This window comes from Nelusetta ayraudi, unplaced genomic scaffold, assembly GCF_046127955.1.
Source record: "Nelusetta ayraudi isolate G7.1 ecotype Tasmania unplaced genomic scaffold, CSIRO-AGI_Nayr_v1 ptg000070l, whole genome shotgun sequence".
Lineage (NCBI taxonomy): Eukaryota > Metazoa > Chordata > Actinopteri > Tetraodontiformes > Monacanthidae > Nelusetta > Nelusetta ayraudi.
Window position 1 is genome coordinate 1712863 of NW_027466120.1, and position 17917 is coordinate 1730779.

General features: G+C 48.2%; 1 protein-coding gene across 9 annotated transcripts in view; it reads left to right on the forward strand.

Moving 5' to 3' along the window:
* LOC142898984 (band 4.1-like protein 1) overlaps positions 1-17917 on the forward strand; it is a 36609-nt gene extending 18692 nt beyond the window's left edge. For 2 of the 9 annotated variants that reach the window (XM_076042314.1, XM_076042315.1), the window contains exons 4-24: positions 2996-3100; positions 3797-3839; positions 3932-4007; positions 4830-5048; positions 6029-6116; positions 6205-6357; positions 7497-7594; positions 8047-8222; positions 8369-8616; positions 9082-9120; positions 10468-10497; positions 11027-11185; positions 11516-12343; positions 13865-13915; positions 14371-14811; positions 15794-16000; positions 16396-16455; positions 16615-16704; positions 16840-16920; positions 17513-17629; positions 17735-17917. In XM_076042314.1, coding sequence (XP_075898429.1) covers positions 2996-3100; positions 3797-3839; positions 3932-4007; positions 4830-5048; positions 6029-6116; positions 6205-6357; positions 7497-7594; positions 8047-8222; positions 8369-8616; positions 9082-9120; positions 10468-10497; positions 11027-11185; positions 11516-12343; positions 13865-13915; positions 14371-14811; positions 15794-16000; positions 16396-16455; positions 16615-16704; positions 16840-16920; positions 17513-17629; positions 17735-17740 — 3315 coding nt within the window. In that variant the 3' untranslated portion in view covers positions 17741-17917. The remainder of the gene's footprint in view (positions 1-2995; positions 3101-3796; positions 3840-3931; positions 4008-4829; positions 5049-6028; positions 6117-6204; positions 6358-7496; positions 7595-8046; positions 8223-8368; positions 8617-9081; positions 9121-10467; positions 10498-11026; positions 11186-11515; positions 12344-13864; positions 13916-14370; positions 14812-15793; positions 16001-16395; positions 16456-16614; positions 16705-16839; positions 16921-17512; positions 17630-17734) is intronic. The other 7 variants (XM_076042317.1, XM_076042316.1, XM_076042318.1 and 4 more) reach the window with 7 other exon arrangements.

Sequence of the window (17917 nt, forward strand, 5' to 3'; positions counted from 1 at the left end):
TTTGTGGAGTTACTCAGGAGCAACGAAAACAAAAACAAAACACGGGTAAGACAATCATCTAACCCTCCACTTTGTATCTGATCCTGACCAGAGTTGCTCCCATCTGAATTAAACATCTGGCCTTTTAATTGGAGATTATTGTTGTGTTTGCTGCTAAAATATCGCCTTGGCAGCTCCAAGACGATGACGTGCTCTTCTGCTTTCTCCTGTTTTCCTTTCCTTTTTGTTGTTACTGGCACACAGCGAGGGCTTTGATTTCATTAGTGAGGCGGGGCCGTGCTCGGCCTGCTGCTCGTGTATTCAAGTCCTTTCTGTGTGGTCCATTTTCTGGGGCTCGTCTGGTAATCACCAAATAATCACCAAGTAACAGGAATAATGAAATAACATGGCTTTCATCTAGTGCAAGTCCTGCCGAGCCCCTCTTCATGTGCACTTCATCTTCATGTTTCATTGGTGTCTCGTCTCGCCAGAGCAGTAGCTGGTCTGATGCATCTAAAAACACGGCACAGGCAAATTTGATAAATGTATGTCTACTCAGTCCAAAATGCTGAAGACTCTAAAAATTAAGAGAGACCCTGCAGAGAAAACGCTCAGCTCGCTACTGAAAGATTTATGTCAGTGCGACCCAGAGAGTTTTTCTCAGAAGAACTCGAAATGACGACAAAATCAGTTTTCTTGCCGAGCTTTCGGCACACTTTACACTCATTTGATCTGCAGTGTTTTTCCCCACAGCATCACCTCCCACCTCCTCCCTGCACACGCCGCTGTAGACCAGAGATTCTGGACGGCAAAATTACATCCACTGCAATTTCCATGGCTGACGGTGGTGTTGTGAGGCATTTTCTCCCCGGCTTACACGCTGCTCGACATCTGGAGAAGCTGTGTGGGTGCAGCTCAGCTCCAGTTTTTCCCAGTTCAGATCTTTTGACAATGCCACGTTTGGGAGGTGGAACAGCAACAATGAAATGGACGGATCACACGCTGCTAGAGATGAGGCTAAAACGCAACAGGAGTAATTAGCTAAACTGTTCTGTGCTGTGGACTTGCGTTAAACAGGCTAAACTGTTCTTCCGCGTCGATCAGTTAACTAAGATGCCTTCTGTCCTTGGAGCGGATGCTAACATGTTCACAAGGCCGCTGCCTCTTCCCATATCCTTTGCGCGGGTGAGCCGATCAGGATCTAAATGGATCTTGGATTACTGCAAATGGGCGCTAACACAATCACGCCCCTGCAGAAGAACTGGTTACAGAAATGTATTTTGGAGCCAATTGTAGCCGTGGCGAAATCTCATCAGAGCCGCCTGAATCGTTTGACGCGCTTGCTGGGAGAGGAGGGGGGCAGAGGAGGCGGAGGGGGGCAGACCACCAGAGGTGCGAGTCGCAATTTCATTTTGTTTAGAAAATTAAATAGATTTACCCCCCCGCCCTCCCTCCCTCGAATAAAAAATAAAAAGCATAGTGAAAGAAACAAAGAAACTGTGCTGCCTGTGACAGCTAATCATCACTGTTCTCCCCCCAGCGCTGCCTGAGCCACAGTCAGCTGTAAAACTGTCATTTGTTTGATTTGAAGCTCCGCTGATGGATTGATTGTTAGCATTAGCCTGTCTTTAAACGGCGCGCTGGCGTGTTGACCGCGCCGGACGAGGCTTTGTGGCGGCCGCGTCGCAACTGGAGATGGAGGGAGCAAAGAGGGCACTCGCACAAACAGAGGGGACCCATTAGATCTGTTTCTATGGTAACCGCTACTTGGTTGCGTTTCCACTATAGGAGCCAGGTTTCCTGAGGAGATGAATCTGGCGTGTGTGTGCATATGTGTGTCTCTCTGTGTGTGTGCGTGCGTGCGTGTGTGTGTGTGTGAGTAGTGCATTGCCAAGGCCCTCCCTGCGAGCCCGCTGAGTCCTTGTTCTCTGCCCCCCTCCGAAGGATCAGATAGGAGTGGGCGTGGCCTATTAATGATGCCAAAGACAAGCGCTGGCCTTATATAGCCGCAGCTCCTCCTCACCATCAGGAGAGACGACAGACTACAAAGCGAGTCTCTCAGACAGCAGAGCGACTGCATCAGTGCGACCCTGATATTTATAATTCCTTTGTCTCGTTTTTATTTCATCAGCCTTTACGTTTCCACCGAGTCCCTCCAGAAACTGCACTCCGTGTTTTCTGATTTATGTCTGTAATTGCCTCGGCTGTCATGCCTCCGGGCTGCTGCGTTGTGTTATCTGGGTGTCACAGTATTAGGCTGCACTCTTTTAGATGTGACCTGGACAAAGAAAATGTGTAAATGCTCAGGGTTCTCAACATCAACTCATTCACTGTATCACCTGGAGCAGTGCTGGAGACTGAAGGGTGTATATATTGTAAATATTACTGTGTGCACAGTCTTGGTAAATGTATTACTGAATATTGTATGTACACCTATTTTTACATTTTTAATTCCTTTCTTTTTGCAGTGCTTGAGCTGCTATTGTATAAGATTTCACTTGACTGGAATCACTGCAGCTGATCTATCGTTAAGTGAAATTAATTTCATTTAAAATTAAAATAAAAATGGCTAACTATGTAAATAAACAGAATGCAAACACCTCAGTGACTAAATCAACTGAGCGAAGACATTAATATTTCATATGAAAGTGAACACTTTGCACCTCATGGTTTAAATTTTTGTTCATTTTCATGCCAGCTTGTGGGGATGCAAAGGAAGGTGTAGGTGAACCTTTGGCTACCATATGGTTTTCTGTCACACAGCAGATTATTGGGAAGCAGACTGTGTAGAAGCGTCCCACTCTGCCATCTGCCTTTTTATTCTACTCCCCATAATGCTGCTGCATCTTGTCACCTTCCCCCTCGCTGCGTGCGCGTGTGTGTTCTCATATATATTCCTCCGTGTGTGTGTGTGTGTGTGTGTGTGTGTGTGTGTGTGTGTGTGTGTGTGTGTGTGTGTGTGTGTGTGTGTGTGTGTGTGTGTGTGTGTGTGTGTGTGTGTGTGTGTGTCTAACAGAAATTTGCCAAGGGCCAGACCCTGCTGGACATGGTGTGTGGCCATCTGAACCTGCTGGAGAGAGACTACTTTGGTCTGACTTTCCAAGACACGGACAACTCCAAGGTCAGGCGTGCATGTGCGCGCATGCACTTACACACACACACACACACACTCAGACACATGCAAAAACTCACATAGAAACATGAGCAAGCTCAACAGTCTCCGTATCCAATAACTCAAGACCATAGAAGACAACTTGCACTTCAGTGCCTTTTCTATTTTCTATTGTTATTCTTCCATGATATCCCAAGTCGATTCCATGCTGTGTCTATCTCACCAAATGACTTGCGCAGTCTCACTTTGTTTTTAGCTATCACAGAACAAACACCGCCATCGCTTTCCTCAGCCAAGCCACTTCCCCCTCCTGACATTTCCCTTCCGCAGGGTGTTTTTAAAGTGCCGAATCTTTGCTTGGCCTTTCGTCAAGTGTCTAAGCATCGGTGCAAAGGTGCCACGCGTGACCTCTAAACTTTAAAAACTGTGATTACAGAGCAGAGCCTTAAAATGCTCGGCTCAAGGCCTGCAACGCGCCATGACACCGCGGTGACATTAAGCGCTTGGGAGCTTCACTCAGCTGCAGTGTGGAGGCTGCCGCTGTGCACAGAGGCCTTCATCTATTTTCCCTTAAGGACAAACACGCTCGGCTTCCAGCGAGGGAGCTGAGGGGCTCAGCAGCAGCTGACAGCGACTCCACTCACTAGTGTACGATGTATAAATGGAGTATTTTGACAGTGACTGTTTCTTTCCCCTGTGTGTCAGAATTGGTTGGATCCCTCCAAGGAGATCAAGAAGCAAATCAGGGGTAAGTGTCACACACACACACACACACACACACACTTGAACAATTTGAACAACTTTGAACATTTCTGATCTATCCTCCCCCTCCTCACGCAGTTGGTTCATGGATTTTTGGATTTGCCGTCAAGTTTTACCCTCCGGATCCGTCGGTGCTCATCGAAGACATCACCAGGTAGGCTTGTTAACTGGTTGACTGTGGGGTTTAGTGGTTAGCTGGTGTGGGGTTCCACTGTCATGGGGAGAAGTGATGGTGGAGTTCAAGCCAATATGTGCATTGAAATGATCAAAACATTTGTGTCAATGTGTGAAGAAAGAAGATAGTCATTTCCAACTGTGAAACCTGGGCCTGTTTAGATGCAGACAGACCTGATGTCATGGGAGGAATTGAAGGAGGGAAAGAGGCTTCCATCCCTTTTTAAAGCACATTCACTCGACAATAGAGTGTTAGTATCTTTTTGGACTAATTAAGTGAAGTTGGATAATTTTCCACAGCTCACCTGACGGCGACTGTGGCTCAGGAGGTAGAGCGGGTTGTCCAATGACTGAAAGGTTGGCAGTTCAAATCCCGCTCAATCCCAGTCTGTCGTTGTGTCCTTGGGCAAGACACTTAACCCTGAATTGCTCCCAATGCAGCTGGCAGCGCCTTGCATGGCAGCAGCCACCCATTGGTGTGTGAATGTGTGAGTGAATGGGTGAATGAGAGGCCATTGTAAAGCGCTTTGGGGTACTGTGAAGGTGCTGGAAAGCGCTATATAGGTGCAGTCCATCTCCCATTTCTTACCATTATCTCATGGTACACGAGTATACATGATATTTTGCAGTTCCACCCACTGATTCTAACTGTGTCACCAGGATTATCACCTTTTTAAGCGCACGGCCGATCAATACCAACTTTACTTTTTACGCTCCAACTTTCGCTGAATCGCAGAGCCCAGCGCGGTTCGACGGTTGCTTCCGACAGCAGCTGCTCAGCCTGCCTCCTCCCTCTGCGCAGGTACTACCTGTGCCTGCAGTTGAGGGACGACATCCTGTCCGGCCGCCTGCCCTGCTCCTTCGTCACTCACGCCCTCCTGGGCTCCTACACCGTGCAGGCCGAGCTGGGCGACTACGATCCCGAGGAGCACGGCCCCGACTACGTAAGCGACTTCCGCTTCGCGCCCAACCAGACGAGGGAGCTGGAGGAGAGGGTGATGGAGCTGCACCACAACTACAGGTCAGAGGGGTGGACTGCGGCGGTGGTGGAAATACAGGGGGGCCCAAAAAAAATGGAACATCATTCCAAAAGCAATTGTCTTGAAATCGACTAAGTCTAGCTCAAGGAAATTGAAGAGTTTAGGTGTTGAACATCCTAAGTTTATTATGGGATCGATTTCATAAGTGTTCAATATGTGGCACGGCACATGTCAACTGGGTGTGCCGTGCCGTGTTTGGCGAGTAATCTTTTACTAAGTAATCCACTACTGTAATCATACTGCTTTTTTAGTAACAGAGTAATGGTTTACTCATCATAATTACTTTATGAAGTAACGAGTCCATTACTTTTCTGAAATATTTTGCAAGCTAAAAAATATCTTATTATCCACAAAATGTCTGAAATTTAGAAAAACAACAGAAAACAATGGCGTCACAGATTGATGATACAGCCGTGCATGCAACGTCATTGATATGCGTTTTGCGATTGCATTTGTAGCTGGAAATACAAACATTATTTTGAGTTCATCTCGTTGTACAGTAGGTGCAGGAAACAAGCCTGTTACCTTATCTTTTTTTTTTTAACTAAAGTAATTAGTAATTAGTAATTGATTACTCATGAAACAAAGTCGTTAAATGAATAATTAGATTACTTTTAAAGGAGTAATCAGTAATCAGTAGTTGGATTACTTTTATGGGGTAATCCCAACAACACTGGTGCCGTGTCACATCTGGGTGACAGTGTGTGAGCGTATTCCAAGGTGCAAAAGGGCTTCTCTCTGGGAGTGAAGGGCATGGCTCAACATGAAAACAAAACAAAAATTAAACATCAAATCTTGATCTGTTTCTATACATTCTGTGAAAATTTAAAGTTACTCCAACAAGAATTGCCAAAATGATTGGCCTGCGAAATAATGTCAAATCTTTTGGGACACCCTGTGTATGGGAAAGTGCAAAGCTGCGGGGTCGACGGAGAGAAGTGATGAGTGTTGTCTGCTGCAGGGGGATGAGTCCGGCAGACGCAGAGGTGAACTTTTTAGAAAATGCCAAGAAGCTCTCCATGTACGGAGTGGACCTGCATCATGCCAAGGTAGGAGAAGCAGGAGGGGAAAAAAAGCCCACATTGTCTTTCAGCCTCGTCTAAGACTGTGCGTTGCTGCTGTGTACCCGGGTGGCAGGACTCGGAGGGGATTGACATCATGCTGGGCGTGAGCGCAAACGGTCTGCTCATCTACCGGGACCGCCTGAGGATCAACCGCTTCGCCTGGCCCAAAATACTCAAGATCTCCTACAAGCGGAGCAACTTCTACATCAAGATCCGACCAGGAGAGGTACGAAGACGCCGCCTCGGTCCTCACACCCACACCGGAGCCCCGAGCTGCTCTGGGAACTGTAGCGCCTCGATGCATTCCTGAAACAGTCCAACAATCACCTCACCGTCACTGGGAGAGAGAGTTTTGTTGTCTTGTGTAACAGGAGTTCACTTGATTGAGGATTATGAAGATTTGTGAGGATTATCTCATCATCTCTAGATAACAGATTCAAAAGCACGGTCAAAATAGCTTCAAACTACTGCCTACACAGTGCCACTTGGACCAAACATGTCAGTCAGAGACAAGTGGAGCAGACCTTCCTCTGGTAAAAAGATACTTTTTACAGTTTCCACAGTTCCAGATCACGAGCCAGCCTGATAAATATGCTGCTTCTGTGATTATTCTATCGCTTTCCACGTGACAGTGAAGGAGGAACTATTCTGGGCTCAGATAGCAGCAAGTTTTTTGGTTGATGGGTCGCAGATCTTTTTCTTTTCTTTTTTTACGTCTCCCTTCCTCGCTTCCTCTTACGACTGTGAAGTATTAGCCAGCCGGGATTTGCACTCTAATCAAGGATTTCACTTGCAAATGTTAAAGCCGCGTCTGGCTCGCTCCGGTCTCCAAGGATACAGTCGAGCCGCAGTTGTTTGGTTCCGTTCCGCCGGCCGTTCCGGTATCTGCCCGGCGTTTTTTTAGAAAACCAGCGCGCTGTGTTTGTCTCTTTGTTTTGTCTGCTTTCAGCGTTGCTCTTTTCTTTTAAAAACCTTTCATGTGTAATGGACTGTCTCAGTGCTGAGGACATGTTATTTTGCTAATAGCCTATTGATTGGAAACCGCCGCTGTGGGTCCGCATGACTGAACATCTCATGTCGGCTGTGCGCACCAGCGGCTAATCGTTGTTTTGGGTGGAGAATGAAAATCAGCCCGACGCGGCAGCAGGAAGCAGAATAGAATATTATCCATCTATATATTCTATCTGTAAACAGACAAAAAAAAAAGCAGTGCTGATAGTATTGATTTTTCTACAATTCACCTTGCCACCCCTCACCGGCTCCCATCACTCCCCTTTTTCTGCCTCTTCACCTTCCCTCCTCCTCCTCCTCCTCCTCCCCCTCCTCCCCCTCCTCCCCCCCCCTCCACCACCACCCACTGCTAAGTATGAACAGTTTGAGAGCACCATAGGCTTCAAGCTGCCCAACCACCGGGCTTCGAAGCGTTTGTGGAAGGTCTGCATTGAGCACCACACCTTCTTCAGGTAGGACCCACAGAAAAAAACATCACCACCCAAATTGCACCTGCATGATCTTTCAGCATTTGTAAAGAGGCACTTCATATGGCACAAATGCACAAGTATTTTACTAGTTTACCACTACCTCCATTAGAAGGCTTTTATTTTGTTGGTGTCACAGAGTTTTAAGTGTTTGTGACAGTTTATGGGGAAGTCAAGTGACCATAATGACTATAACAAGGAAATGACAACAACTTTAGGTCTGTTCTAAGTTAACCTAAGAAGCTGCTCTAAAAATTCACCAAACGAGCTTTATTAAAGTTTTTTTTTAATCTAAATTAACAGCGATACAACATTGCCTGTGACTGAACTTTATGAGGGAAAAAACATGGAGTACTAGCAGTAAATTCAACCTTCAGTCTGTCGGATGTCATCGGGGTTTCATTTTCTGGCAGCTTGACTTAGAAACTTTTCCATAGGTTGGTCTCTCCAGAGCCGCCTCCCAAGGGCTTCCTGGTGATTGGCTCCAAGTTCCGCTACAGTGGGCGGACCCAAGCTCAGACCAGACAGGCCAGCGCCTTGATTGACAGGCCGGCCCCTCAGTTTGAAAGGTCGGTCAGCAAGAGGTACTTGCTGGCCAGAAGCATTGATGGAGGTGAGATTGACCACTTGTTTATTTATTTCACAAAACACACAAAGCAGACACACGCATCAACACGCACATGGCCTTGGATTGGCCGAGATGATGCTGCACAGGTTCAAAGCTGAGTGCTGATTGGTCAGTGACGTCTGCCTCTCCAGCCTCGGCTCTTGGCGACAGCATGGACCAGCTGTCCCAGCGCAGCTCCAGCGATCGAACCCAGTTCATGTCCAGGGACGACCTGGACCAAGAGGGCAGCCTGGACCTGGAGCATGACCAGTACCATTACCACGACCAGGACCAGAACCAGTCCACCGACCACGAGCTGGATCCTCATGATTACGAGGACCAGGATGAAGTTCACAGGGGTGGCGACGTGTCGGCGTTCGGCAGGACTTTAGAGCTGAAGGTACGAGATCAGAGAGGAGAACCTCAGTGAGGACAGTGTGAGCCAAGCTGCCCAGTTAACACTGTCAATCTAGTCACCAGCGCATTACATATTTATATCCAAGCTGAAAATATCAAAATGATATCAATATTTGAACAGAAGGGGAAAGTTCCCTCATCCTTCCTTCTCTCGCATTCCTTTTCATTCTCGACTAACAAACCCAACTTCTTTTTCTTCTTCTTTTCCTTTTTTTAAATCCCTCTTTTCTCAGTACGACTCCTCTCCTTCCAACATTTCACAACACACCTCCCGAGATCTGACTTGACCTCTGGGCTGCGCTATTTTTAATTTTTTAATTTTTTTTTGAAAAACCCAAGCATCCGGCATCTAATAGACCCCGTCTGCCCCCCCGCTGAAATGTTAACTCACTTTGCTGACCGCCGCTCTCCCACCTCTCTGCCCTGTCGTCCTCCTTCTCTCCTGCAGGGTGAGGAGGCAGACTCACCTGCAGACTCCAAACCAGAGGTATTTTTGTTGTTTTTTGTTTGGCCTTAGAACTCCTCGTCTGTCCGTCCGTCCGTCCGTCCGTCCGTCCCTCCGTCTGTGTGGGTTTGTTCTTGCTGCTCGCGCCGCACGGCCCCCAGTGAGGGAAGCGCTAATGTCACCATTTCCAAGATTTTTTTTTTTTTTTTTTTGTACTGCCAACCATTAAACGTGCATGACCGTATGTTAAGATGAATGTAGATGTTTAATATGTATTTATTCAGACTGAGCACAGGAATATCAGAGTTGAATTAGTCACTCTGGTTAAGGAAGCTGTGCAGCAACGTATGATTGCGACGCGTTTCCCGCTTTAGCCCTCATTCTGGGAAAGACGACGCTCCAAATAAGCCGCTTTCGCGCCTAATAAGAGTAAATATGCCACCATTTACATCCCGTAGTGTGAATATACAGACTCCCACTGTATGAAGCGGCATACATTTCTCTCCTTTTCTCTTGATCCTTGGAGAAACTGCAGTCAAGTTGCTCCTGTCGCGCAGTATTTGCATAATAATGTTCTTTCTGCGGCTGTGCATGAGAAGATGTTTTAGTTCGGTGATGAAGAAAACAAAAAAAAAAACAACATAAAAACAGTTGAAAGTCCAGCGCTGTGTGGCAAAACAGCTGTGAAACCCCAGTTTTCCAAGTAACCAAAGAAAACCCACTAATAGGTCGTAAACCTTAAGAGTTTCATTTGTAAAAGCCTTTTAAATCTTGCAAAACGGAGGAATTTGCATGAGGGTGCATGAAACTTTCCACATTAAATTTGACTGATTTGCTTAAACAGTGACAGAGAGAAAACAAACAAATGGCCTGTGAAGCTCTGCTGTTGCTCTCGGGAACCATGGGCTTCCCTCAGCTGAGATGAGACGCGTGACAAGAATTGACTTGTTTTTTTCCACCTGCGCAAAGAGTTTGCTCAAATCACTCCAGCTCGCCTGCTCTTTGGCCGATGCTGCAGAAAGCGCCGCCCGTGCATTAGCATTAGTCGGCTAATTTGGCCGTCGCCGCTGCTGAGATTCCCCCCTCGCCGTCGCTCGGGATGCGGGAATTATCTGTCGTCCGTCGAGTGCTTGAACGACGAGTTGGCCGAGGAATCATCTCTGTCCGTCTCCTCGGCTCAGCGTCAGAACTCCCCGATCATGTTTGTGTGGCCGCCTGCCTGTTTTTTTTTTTGTTTTGTTTGTTTGTTTTGTTTTTTTGGACTCACCTGCAGCACTCTACCTTTCTGTCTCTGCACGCAACCCTTCTCCCTCCCTCCCCCGCCTCCGCCTTGCTCTAAAACTCCCCTCCGCTCCATCTCACCTGCCCTCACCTCCTCGGGGGGACAAGGATGTGGTCGCCGCTCGGCCCAAACAGGAGGTACTGCTGTCCTCTGTTTCTCACGTGTGCTGTGTGTCGCCCATTGGTTGTTCTCTGTTCTTATTTTTTATTATGCATCATTTTTTATCTCGTCTTAGTGCCTGGAAGACAGTTCCAAGCAAACAAGTTTGGATTTTCTTTCTTTGTGTCTATTTTGTTTTTTTTTTAGAAAAAAAAACACAGGAAAAAAACCAGCAGTATTTTTGAGTTTTGCAGTGTCTGCTGCCCGCCAGTCGGAGCGGGAGTCGTCTGTGTGTCTAGATTTGGATCAGCAAATAAGTTTGAATCCCCTCTTTTGTTTTGGTTCTTATTTATTTTTGTACTTTTTTTACTGTGTTTGTGCTGACTGAGGCAGAGTGCTAGCTTCCTTCTCAGAGTCTGGTTGCCTGTGCTTTCATTTCACTTGAAGAGTCTTATCTAGAATCGCCTCAGTGTGAAGGGAAGAAACGGGCGATGCTGCACTTATGTCAAAATTTGGGGATAACAAAGGACAAAATGACACTTTTGCTCTTGCGCTCCACTGTGAAAGCAGCAGTTCTTGGACAAGTCGGAGGACATCCTGCAGAAGCACCAGGCCAGCATCAACGAGCTGAAGAGGGCTCTGAGGCAACCCAACAGCAAGATGGCCCAGAGAGAGAAGCGCCTGTCCTCCGCCACCCCGCCTGGAGGAACCCCGGAGCGCAAACCAGTAAGAACCAGATCCGACCGTCAGGAATTCTTAACTGGACTGGCGTAGCAACAACACGGCTTCCAGGGTCGGCTGTGACGTTGATAGAACTCGAAAGTTGGCTCAGATGAAAGAAAAGCAAAAAGACACAATTTGACATTTTGAAACTAGAAACTCAAAGACGACGTTGGAACCGGTGTTGTTGCCAAACAGGGGGCGTGGTTTACTCTTTTTTTCTTTTTTTTTCTTCCAAATCTACTCCCATTGTCGTAGGTCCCCTGATAGTTCTAAGCAGAGGGCCGGTGTGTGCAGCTATAGGCTAATGTCACTGTCTACTCTATGTCAACATAGGCGGCCGCCGATGCCTGTGAAGGCTCGCTGGACACTTGCTATGAGCCGCGGCACAATAAGAAGTCTTCCGTGGGGGAGCAAACGCTCTCAGTCACAAACTGCCAAAAGCCTCAGGATATTTTAAAACGAAACGGGAAACGGGAAGCAGACGCAGAAGGTCGTTACCGCGTGTCGACAGGCAGCGTTCAGGAGAACGGATACGGGCCTTCGCCAGACAACACGACCGGGGCGAAGCCGGATAAAGATCGCGGGCATTGTCAGTACGAGCGCGGTTCCTGTCCCGAGAGACCAAAGACCTTTGAAGCTCCGCTGGCCGCCGATTTCGTCCCGAAGGGCGCCAGGACGAGAACTGAGAGCGGCACGAGGCCGAGCGAGGCGCGGCAAACAAAAGAGGCCGAGCCCCGCCAGCCAAAAACGGGGAATTTGCACTCAGAAGTCGCCAAAATAGTTCCTCTAAAACCTCAGAGATCAAAGAAGTCTTTGAACAGGGAGGGCAGAGACAGCAATCCCCAGAGCGAGAGCCAGGCGGACGGCGGCTGGCCGCACGTACACGCGGCCGAGTCAAAAGACGGATCCTGCGAGGCGTCGCTTCCAAAACAGCAGCAGCGGCAGCAGGCGGGGAGGGAGCTGATTGGACGGCAGGAGTTGAGGAGGAGTGACGGTGCGCTGGAGGAACGAGACTGGGAGCTGAGAGAGGCTCAGGCCTGCGGCTCCAGGGCGCCGGCGGCTCCGCCCAGGACCCTCCCCCTCAGGGCGCACTGGTCCCGGGACACCAGCCACGTCCACCACTGGCCCCCCGGCCAGGACGCCTCCAAGAGGAAGCAAGCGGTAAAACCATCCGCCCTGCACCGCCCCGATCCTCCCCCACTCCATCATCAGGAAAAAACGTAGCCAACATTGTCAAACATTGCATGAGCTTCGGGCGACGGTCTTGTTTTTGACCATCTAGTTGAGAGACAAACAAACAAACAAACAAACAAACAAACAGCAAAGCAAAACAATCACCCACATAACTCCAGAACTCATGTGGCTGTGTTTGAGAAAGCAAAAGTTCACCGCCTCCCCTACGCATTGCATCATCGGGCCAGAGAGCTTTTTTTGCTTTCCGGTGTCCAACACCACTCTCCCCCCACCCCTCACCCCCCCCACCCCCCACCCCCCCAACACTCTGCAGAGCTTGACATCCGCTTGGCCGTCTCTGAGCTGTTGAAAAAAGGCCTTGAAGCGAAAAGAAAGATGACGAATGTTAAAGCTTCTGGCATCCTTATCCTAACTCACCCCCACCCCCATCCCCCCCCGCCCCACCTCCCTCTTAAACTCGTCACCTTAGCATCTGGCCTCTTCTTCCAGCATCCTCACGGGATCGCACGTGGCTGCTGTTGGAAGGAGCGCAAGGCCTTCTCCGCTGCTTTACTTTGTGCGTCTATAAGTGGCAGTGAGAAGGGCGTCCGTGCCACGTGTTCCGCCTTGGCACCTCTGCAGCAGTGGTGGTGGTGGTGGTGGTGGTGGGGGTGGTGGGGATGATGGGTGGGAGGGGTGAAAAGAAAAGGAAAAAAACGATTAGATGTAATCACTGGCTGCAGAGCTGCCAAACCCTCTTTGGGACTCGGGCATTCATACGCTGCATTGAGGAATATGAATACCTTCCTCCTGAAAGGGATTTGAGAGGGGGGGAAGATCTAAACTCTCAGTGCATGACATCACCACTGCGCTCGCAGTCATCCGCGATGATGATGTCGACCTACGAGTGAACTGAGCGCGCATGCTACTGACGCGTGGCCTTCCGCCACAGAGGAAAGTGTGTTTTATTGGCCTGGCGTGACTCGCAGGGTCCCAAATCGCACACTTGAACTCCAGAGTGCATCAGGAGTGCAGAGTGAGTTCACTTGGGCAAGAAGAAAGAACGAGAGAGAAAAAAAAATGACTGTGGAAGCGGTGGATGCACAGAGTTAGCGTGCTGTGCGCTAGCTAATCTTAGCATCCACAAGTTGATGGCACAGTCTGAACACCCTGCTGTTGGTGTTTGCTTTGTTAAAATGAAAAAATGAATGACAGAGAACTGGTTAAAGAAAAGTTCTTATTTCCTGTGCTCATGTTGAAAAGCAACGCTACGTTTGGGCAACGGAAAAGATGGAAGTCAGAGTCTGTGAGTGTTTGAATTGAATTGGCACTAAAAACTGCACCTGCGACTGTTTGTTTCAGTCTGAGTGTTCAAGAAGGTGACATCACATCCACGCTCTGTTATCTATTGCCTTTTTGCTTGCAGTTTTCCTTTTTCTTTTAAGGGACTTTAATGAGCTGCTGTGTTTGAATACTAAGGTCATTTTGCTGTTTGTTTACCTTCTGCAGGAGACGCCTCCCACTCCAGCCATTCATGAGGAGCCTCTGAGTGAAGCGCAAGTGAGCCACCCTCTTTTAAATTAACACACTCCTACAAACTGCGTAAAAAGGCCACATTTATTTTTATACAGTCTAGTTTTACATGCGATTGGGCCCTTTTGGGGATTATATTGCCTTTTTCCCCCAGTAATTATTGTAGGAAAAACATATAAAAGTAGAAAAACGAATCAATAAAATTCAGAAACGAAGTAGCGTAAATGGTTTAAAGGGTTTCAACGCTGCTTTTCAAAAAGCAAGAAGCTGTCAATGAAAACCAGGCACTGCAACTGAGTAAAGAAACCTGAAATCTGAATGATCTGTTGTGACTGAGACAGGAATACATTTTTCCCGGTTAGCTTCAGGTTGTTTTTAAAGGCTTTCCTTTGTCCAAACACCGTTAGTGGACCGTGGATGCTGACGACTTTAGTCTCTCCAGTTTAAAATTTGGATTCTTCTTCGGATTTCCTGCTGCACAGAGGGAACCCTGGGAGAGACGCCTGGGCTCCGTTTCAGAGGACGACCAGGACCACGACATCCTCTACCTGAAGGAGACCCACCTGGGCATCGAGCGCAAGTGTTCCAGCATCACGGTCAGCTCCACGTCCAGCCTCGAGGCCGAGGTGGACTTCACCGTCCTCACGGACCTGCAGACCGGCATGGAGGAGTTCTCCAGGGGCATGTCGGAGCTGGAGGACCGCAACCTGTCACCCGATGGCGGCCTGTGCTTCAGCATGGACTTCCTCCAGCAGCAGCCGCAGACGCAGCAGCAGCAGCAGCAGCAGGGACCCTCTGAAGTCCCGCCTCCACTGGTTGCAGCTCCACCCTCCAGAGGCGCCAGCAGCAGCAGCAGCAGCCCTCCGGCCAAACACATCCAAGCAGAAGAGGTTCGGCCTGAGGTGAAACGGCCCGACGGGCAGGTATAAACATGCACATTCCTCTGTGTGTGTGTGTGTGTGTGTGTGTGTGTGTGTGTGTGTGTGTGTGTGTGTGTGGGTGTGTGGAGGACTTAAGAGGCTTTTTTCATCTCAAGTTTGACGCGTCTCAGCAGGTAAACAGCCCTCCTGTTTTTAGCCACCCTAAAAATAGCCCCTCCTTCGCCCGAATAAAGAGTTTTATTTTATCCCGGGACACGGAGGGAATTGAAGAAACGGTCGCAGGCAAACGTTTATTTATTTTTTTTGCCAAAATAACAGGAAACAGAGTTAAGACTCTCCCACTCTCCTCCTCTGCATCTCACCTCACTCCTCAGACCGGCGATTATTAGCTCAGGGACGATGACCTCGCAGTGGAAGTTTTCTTGCTGGATTTGAGTCAGATGAACAAATACCGAAGTTCCTGTTGCCAACAGAGATAAGGGAGTCGCTGTGTGGCCACCTGCCGGGAGGGTCCCGACCCACATCTGTCTTTAAGTGCCTGACCTTTAAAGGTCAAAGGTCTTCACTGGTCAGCCTGCAACGCTAATCCTGTCAGTCAGTTATAATATAATTATATTTGTCTTCGGTTTCCCCCTGCAGCAAGGTTAAATGTACTTTCTTTCCTCCGCCTTCCAGCCGTGTGTGCCAAAGGACTCATTTCTGGAAATGATCCCTTTGTGATGCCATAGCAGGTGGTCACAAAAAACCTCCTCTAGTTAGAGGCAACAACCGCAGCCACAGGTGTTGCAGGAGGCTGTAAACAGAGGGCTAAATATGCTGTTATCTTTCTAGAGGAGTATTTGTTTTCATATTTGTTTCCTTTGTTTGAGTTTACAGACTTTGAGATAACAGTGTTTCGATCCAATCAAGTACACAAACTGATGTCACCGGGCTATTGTGGGTTACATTTTTTCTTTTTTGGATTCAGGTAAACAAGGTAAGAGCTTCCGGCCAAATTAAACAAAAACATTCTTCCGCTTCTCAGCCTGTGGTGCCCAAAAAACCAAAGAGGTCGGTCCCCATCTCCTCGTCGGTGGACAGAGAATCTGGCCGCGTCCAACCCGCGGCGCCGCTGAGCCGGGAGGCCAGCGACGTCCGGCCGACGCCGGCGGTGAGGAAGACGGACGTCAGGACGGAGACGCAGCCCAACGGGTCGGAGGTCACCACCACCATTGTGGAGTTCACAGATCAGGTCAGAGAACAAAGCAAGCATGAAAATGGGTTGGGGGTGAGAAGTGAAGTGAGAAGTGAGAAGGTTACAACCCCTAAGGCGATATGGGGTGTGAGCGGGTGCTAAGTGGAAGAAATAATGTGTAGGGTGTACATATATATATATATATATATATACATACATATATATATATATATACATATATATATACATATTTTAACAATTTCAAGGCACCCTACACATGCTGCATGCCACACTCATACATGTTTTGAGTTCACCAACAGTCTCCAGTATACCTGCATGTCCCCTCATTTTTTCTTATTGGATCAACATAATTCACGTAGGTCATCGATTTTCATGCCAGGCAAGAAGTATGAAAGTGTAACGAGCTGAAAGTCTGAACGGGTGTGTTTCAGGATCCTGGTCTCACCGGACTGAGTGACGTCTCCTACTCCAGCAGACAGAGTGTTTCCCCTGTGAGTGCGAAACAATCCGGCTGCTCTCCAGGGCTCAGACCTACTTACCGAGATAGCTTTTTGCTCGTAGAATTTGCATGTATTTGTGAATTTGCAGCAGTTTTTTCTCCTGACTCTTGTTTTTTTTCTTCCTCTCTCTCTCTCCCCCGTCTCCCCCAGGTGCATGTAAGCAGCCTGGGTAGAGAGTCGGCGGGTTCTCCCATCCTCATCGCCGAGAACGTCACCTCCGCAACAACCCACGTCACAAAGGTGGGTCCAAACCTGTGAATAGCTCCTGATTTAATTGCCGCGCTGTTTTGCGTGAAAGAGGGTGTAAAGTGGGTTCTGCGGTGCGAAAAAAAAAAAAAAAGCTGCTGTTGACGGGAGAGTCGTGATGTGTTGCAGACGGTGAAGGGAGGTTATTCTGAAACTAGGATCGAGAAGAGGATCATCATCACGGGAGACGACGACGTGGACCAGGAACAGGTGAGAACACACCGGCACGTTTTCGTACTTCGTTCACGTTTAAGGCCCAGTGAGGGAGATTTAGCAGCATCCAGTGGCCGGGATGAGTATTGCAAACTATGTTCATCTCTTGTCAGGTGTTTCTGACACTAGCAGCTAGCCTTACAATAAGAGCAGGTCAATTTTTTTTTTGTATGTATTTGTTTTAATTTTAGGATATAAAATTTTTACTCACTTAATTTAGTTGATTTCATACCCTTATGACGCAGCATAGAAAAATGTGTCCTTAAAAGTTACCTACAACAAATGCTGTAAAGCTTTCAATTGCAACACATAACCATGCAATTTGAGCAAGAGTTACTTTTTGCATCTATTTTGGTCCTTTTAATATCTAAAATAGACTAATGAGGAAGGAAACAGCCGTGCCAACTTCACAGAGCCAAAAGTACTGAGGCGCTTTCACCTCAGCGAATAAAACCAAACAAAAAAGGGGCGGCAAGATGAAAGTCTGAAAGTGCAGACATTTGGTTTGTCTCGGAAAAAACTTTCACAATTTGGTGTTGTTCAATGCTCAGTTGAGTCAGGAAGAAATCAGCAGATTTTTCCTTTACAGGCTCTGGCCATAGCCATACAGGAAGCCAAGCAGCAGCATCCGGACATGCAGGTCACCAAGGCCGTCGTGGTGAGAGAAACAGAGTCGTCCACCGAGGATCGACACGGCGCCGCCGAGGTAACGAGCCGCCGTCTGCCACGTCAGCTCCTGTCGCACACTCACATCTTCCCGCGGTTCTAATTCTCTCCTCCTCCTCCTCCTCCTCCTCTGTCTCACCCTCAGTCCTGAGTCCCTGAGGCAACAGCGCCCCCGTCTGGATGAGACGCGTCAGTGCCCCTTTACCTGAAAATGACGCGCACACCCCGCATAGACTACAACACACACACACACACACACACACACACACACACACACACACACACACACACACACACACACACACACACACACACACACACACACACA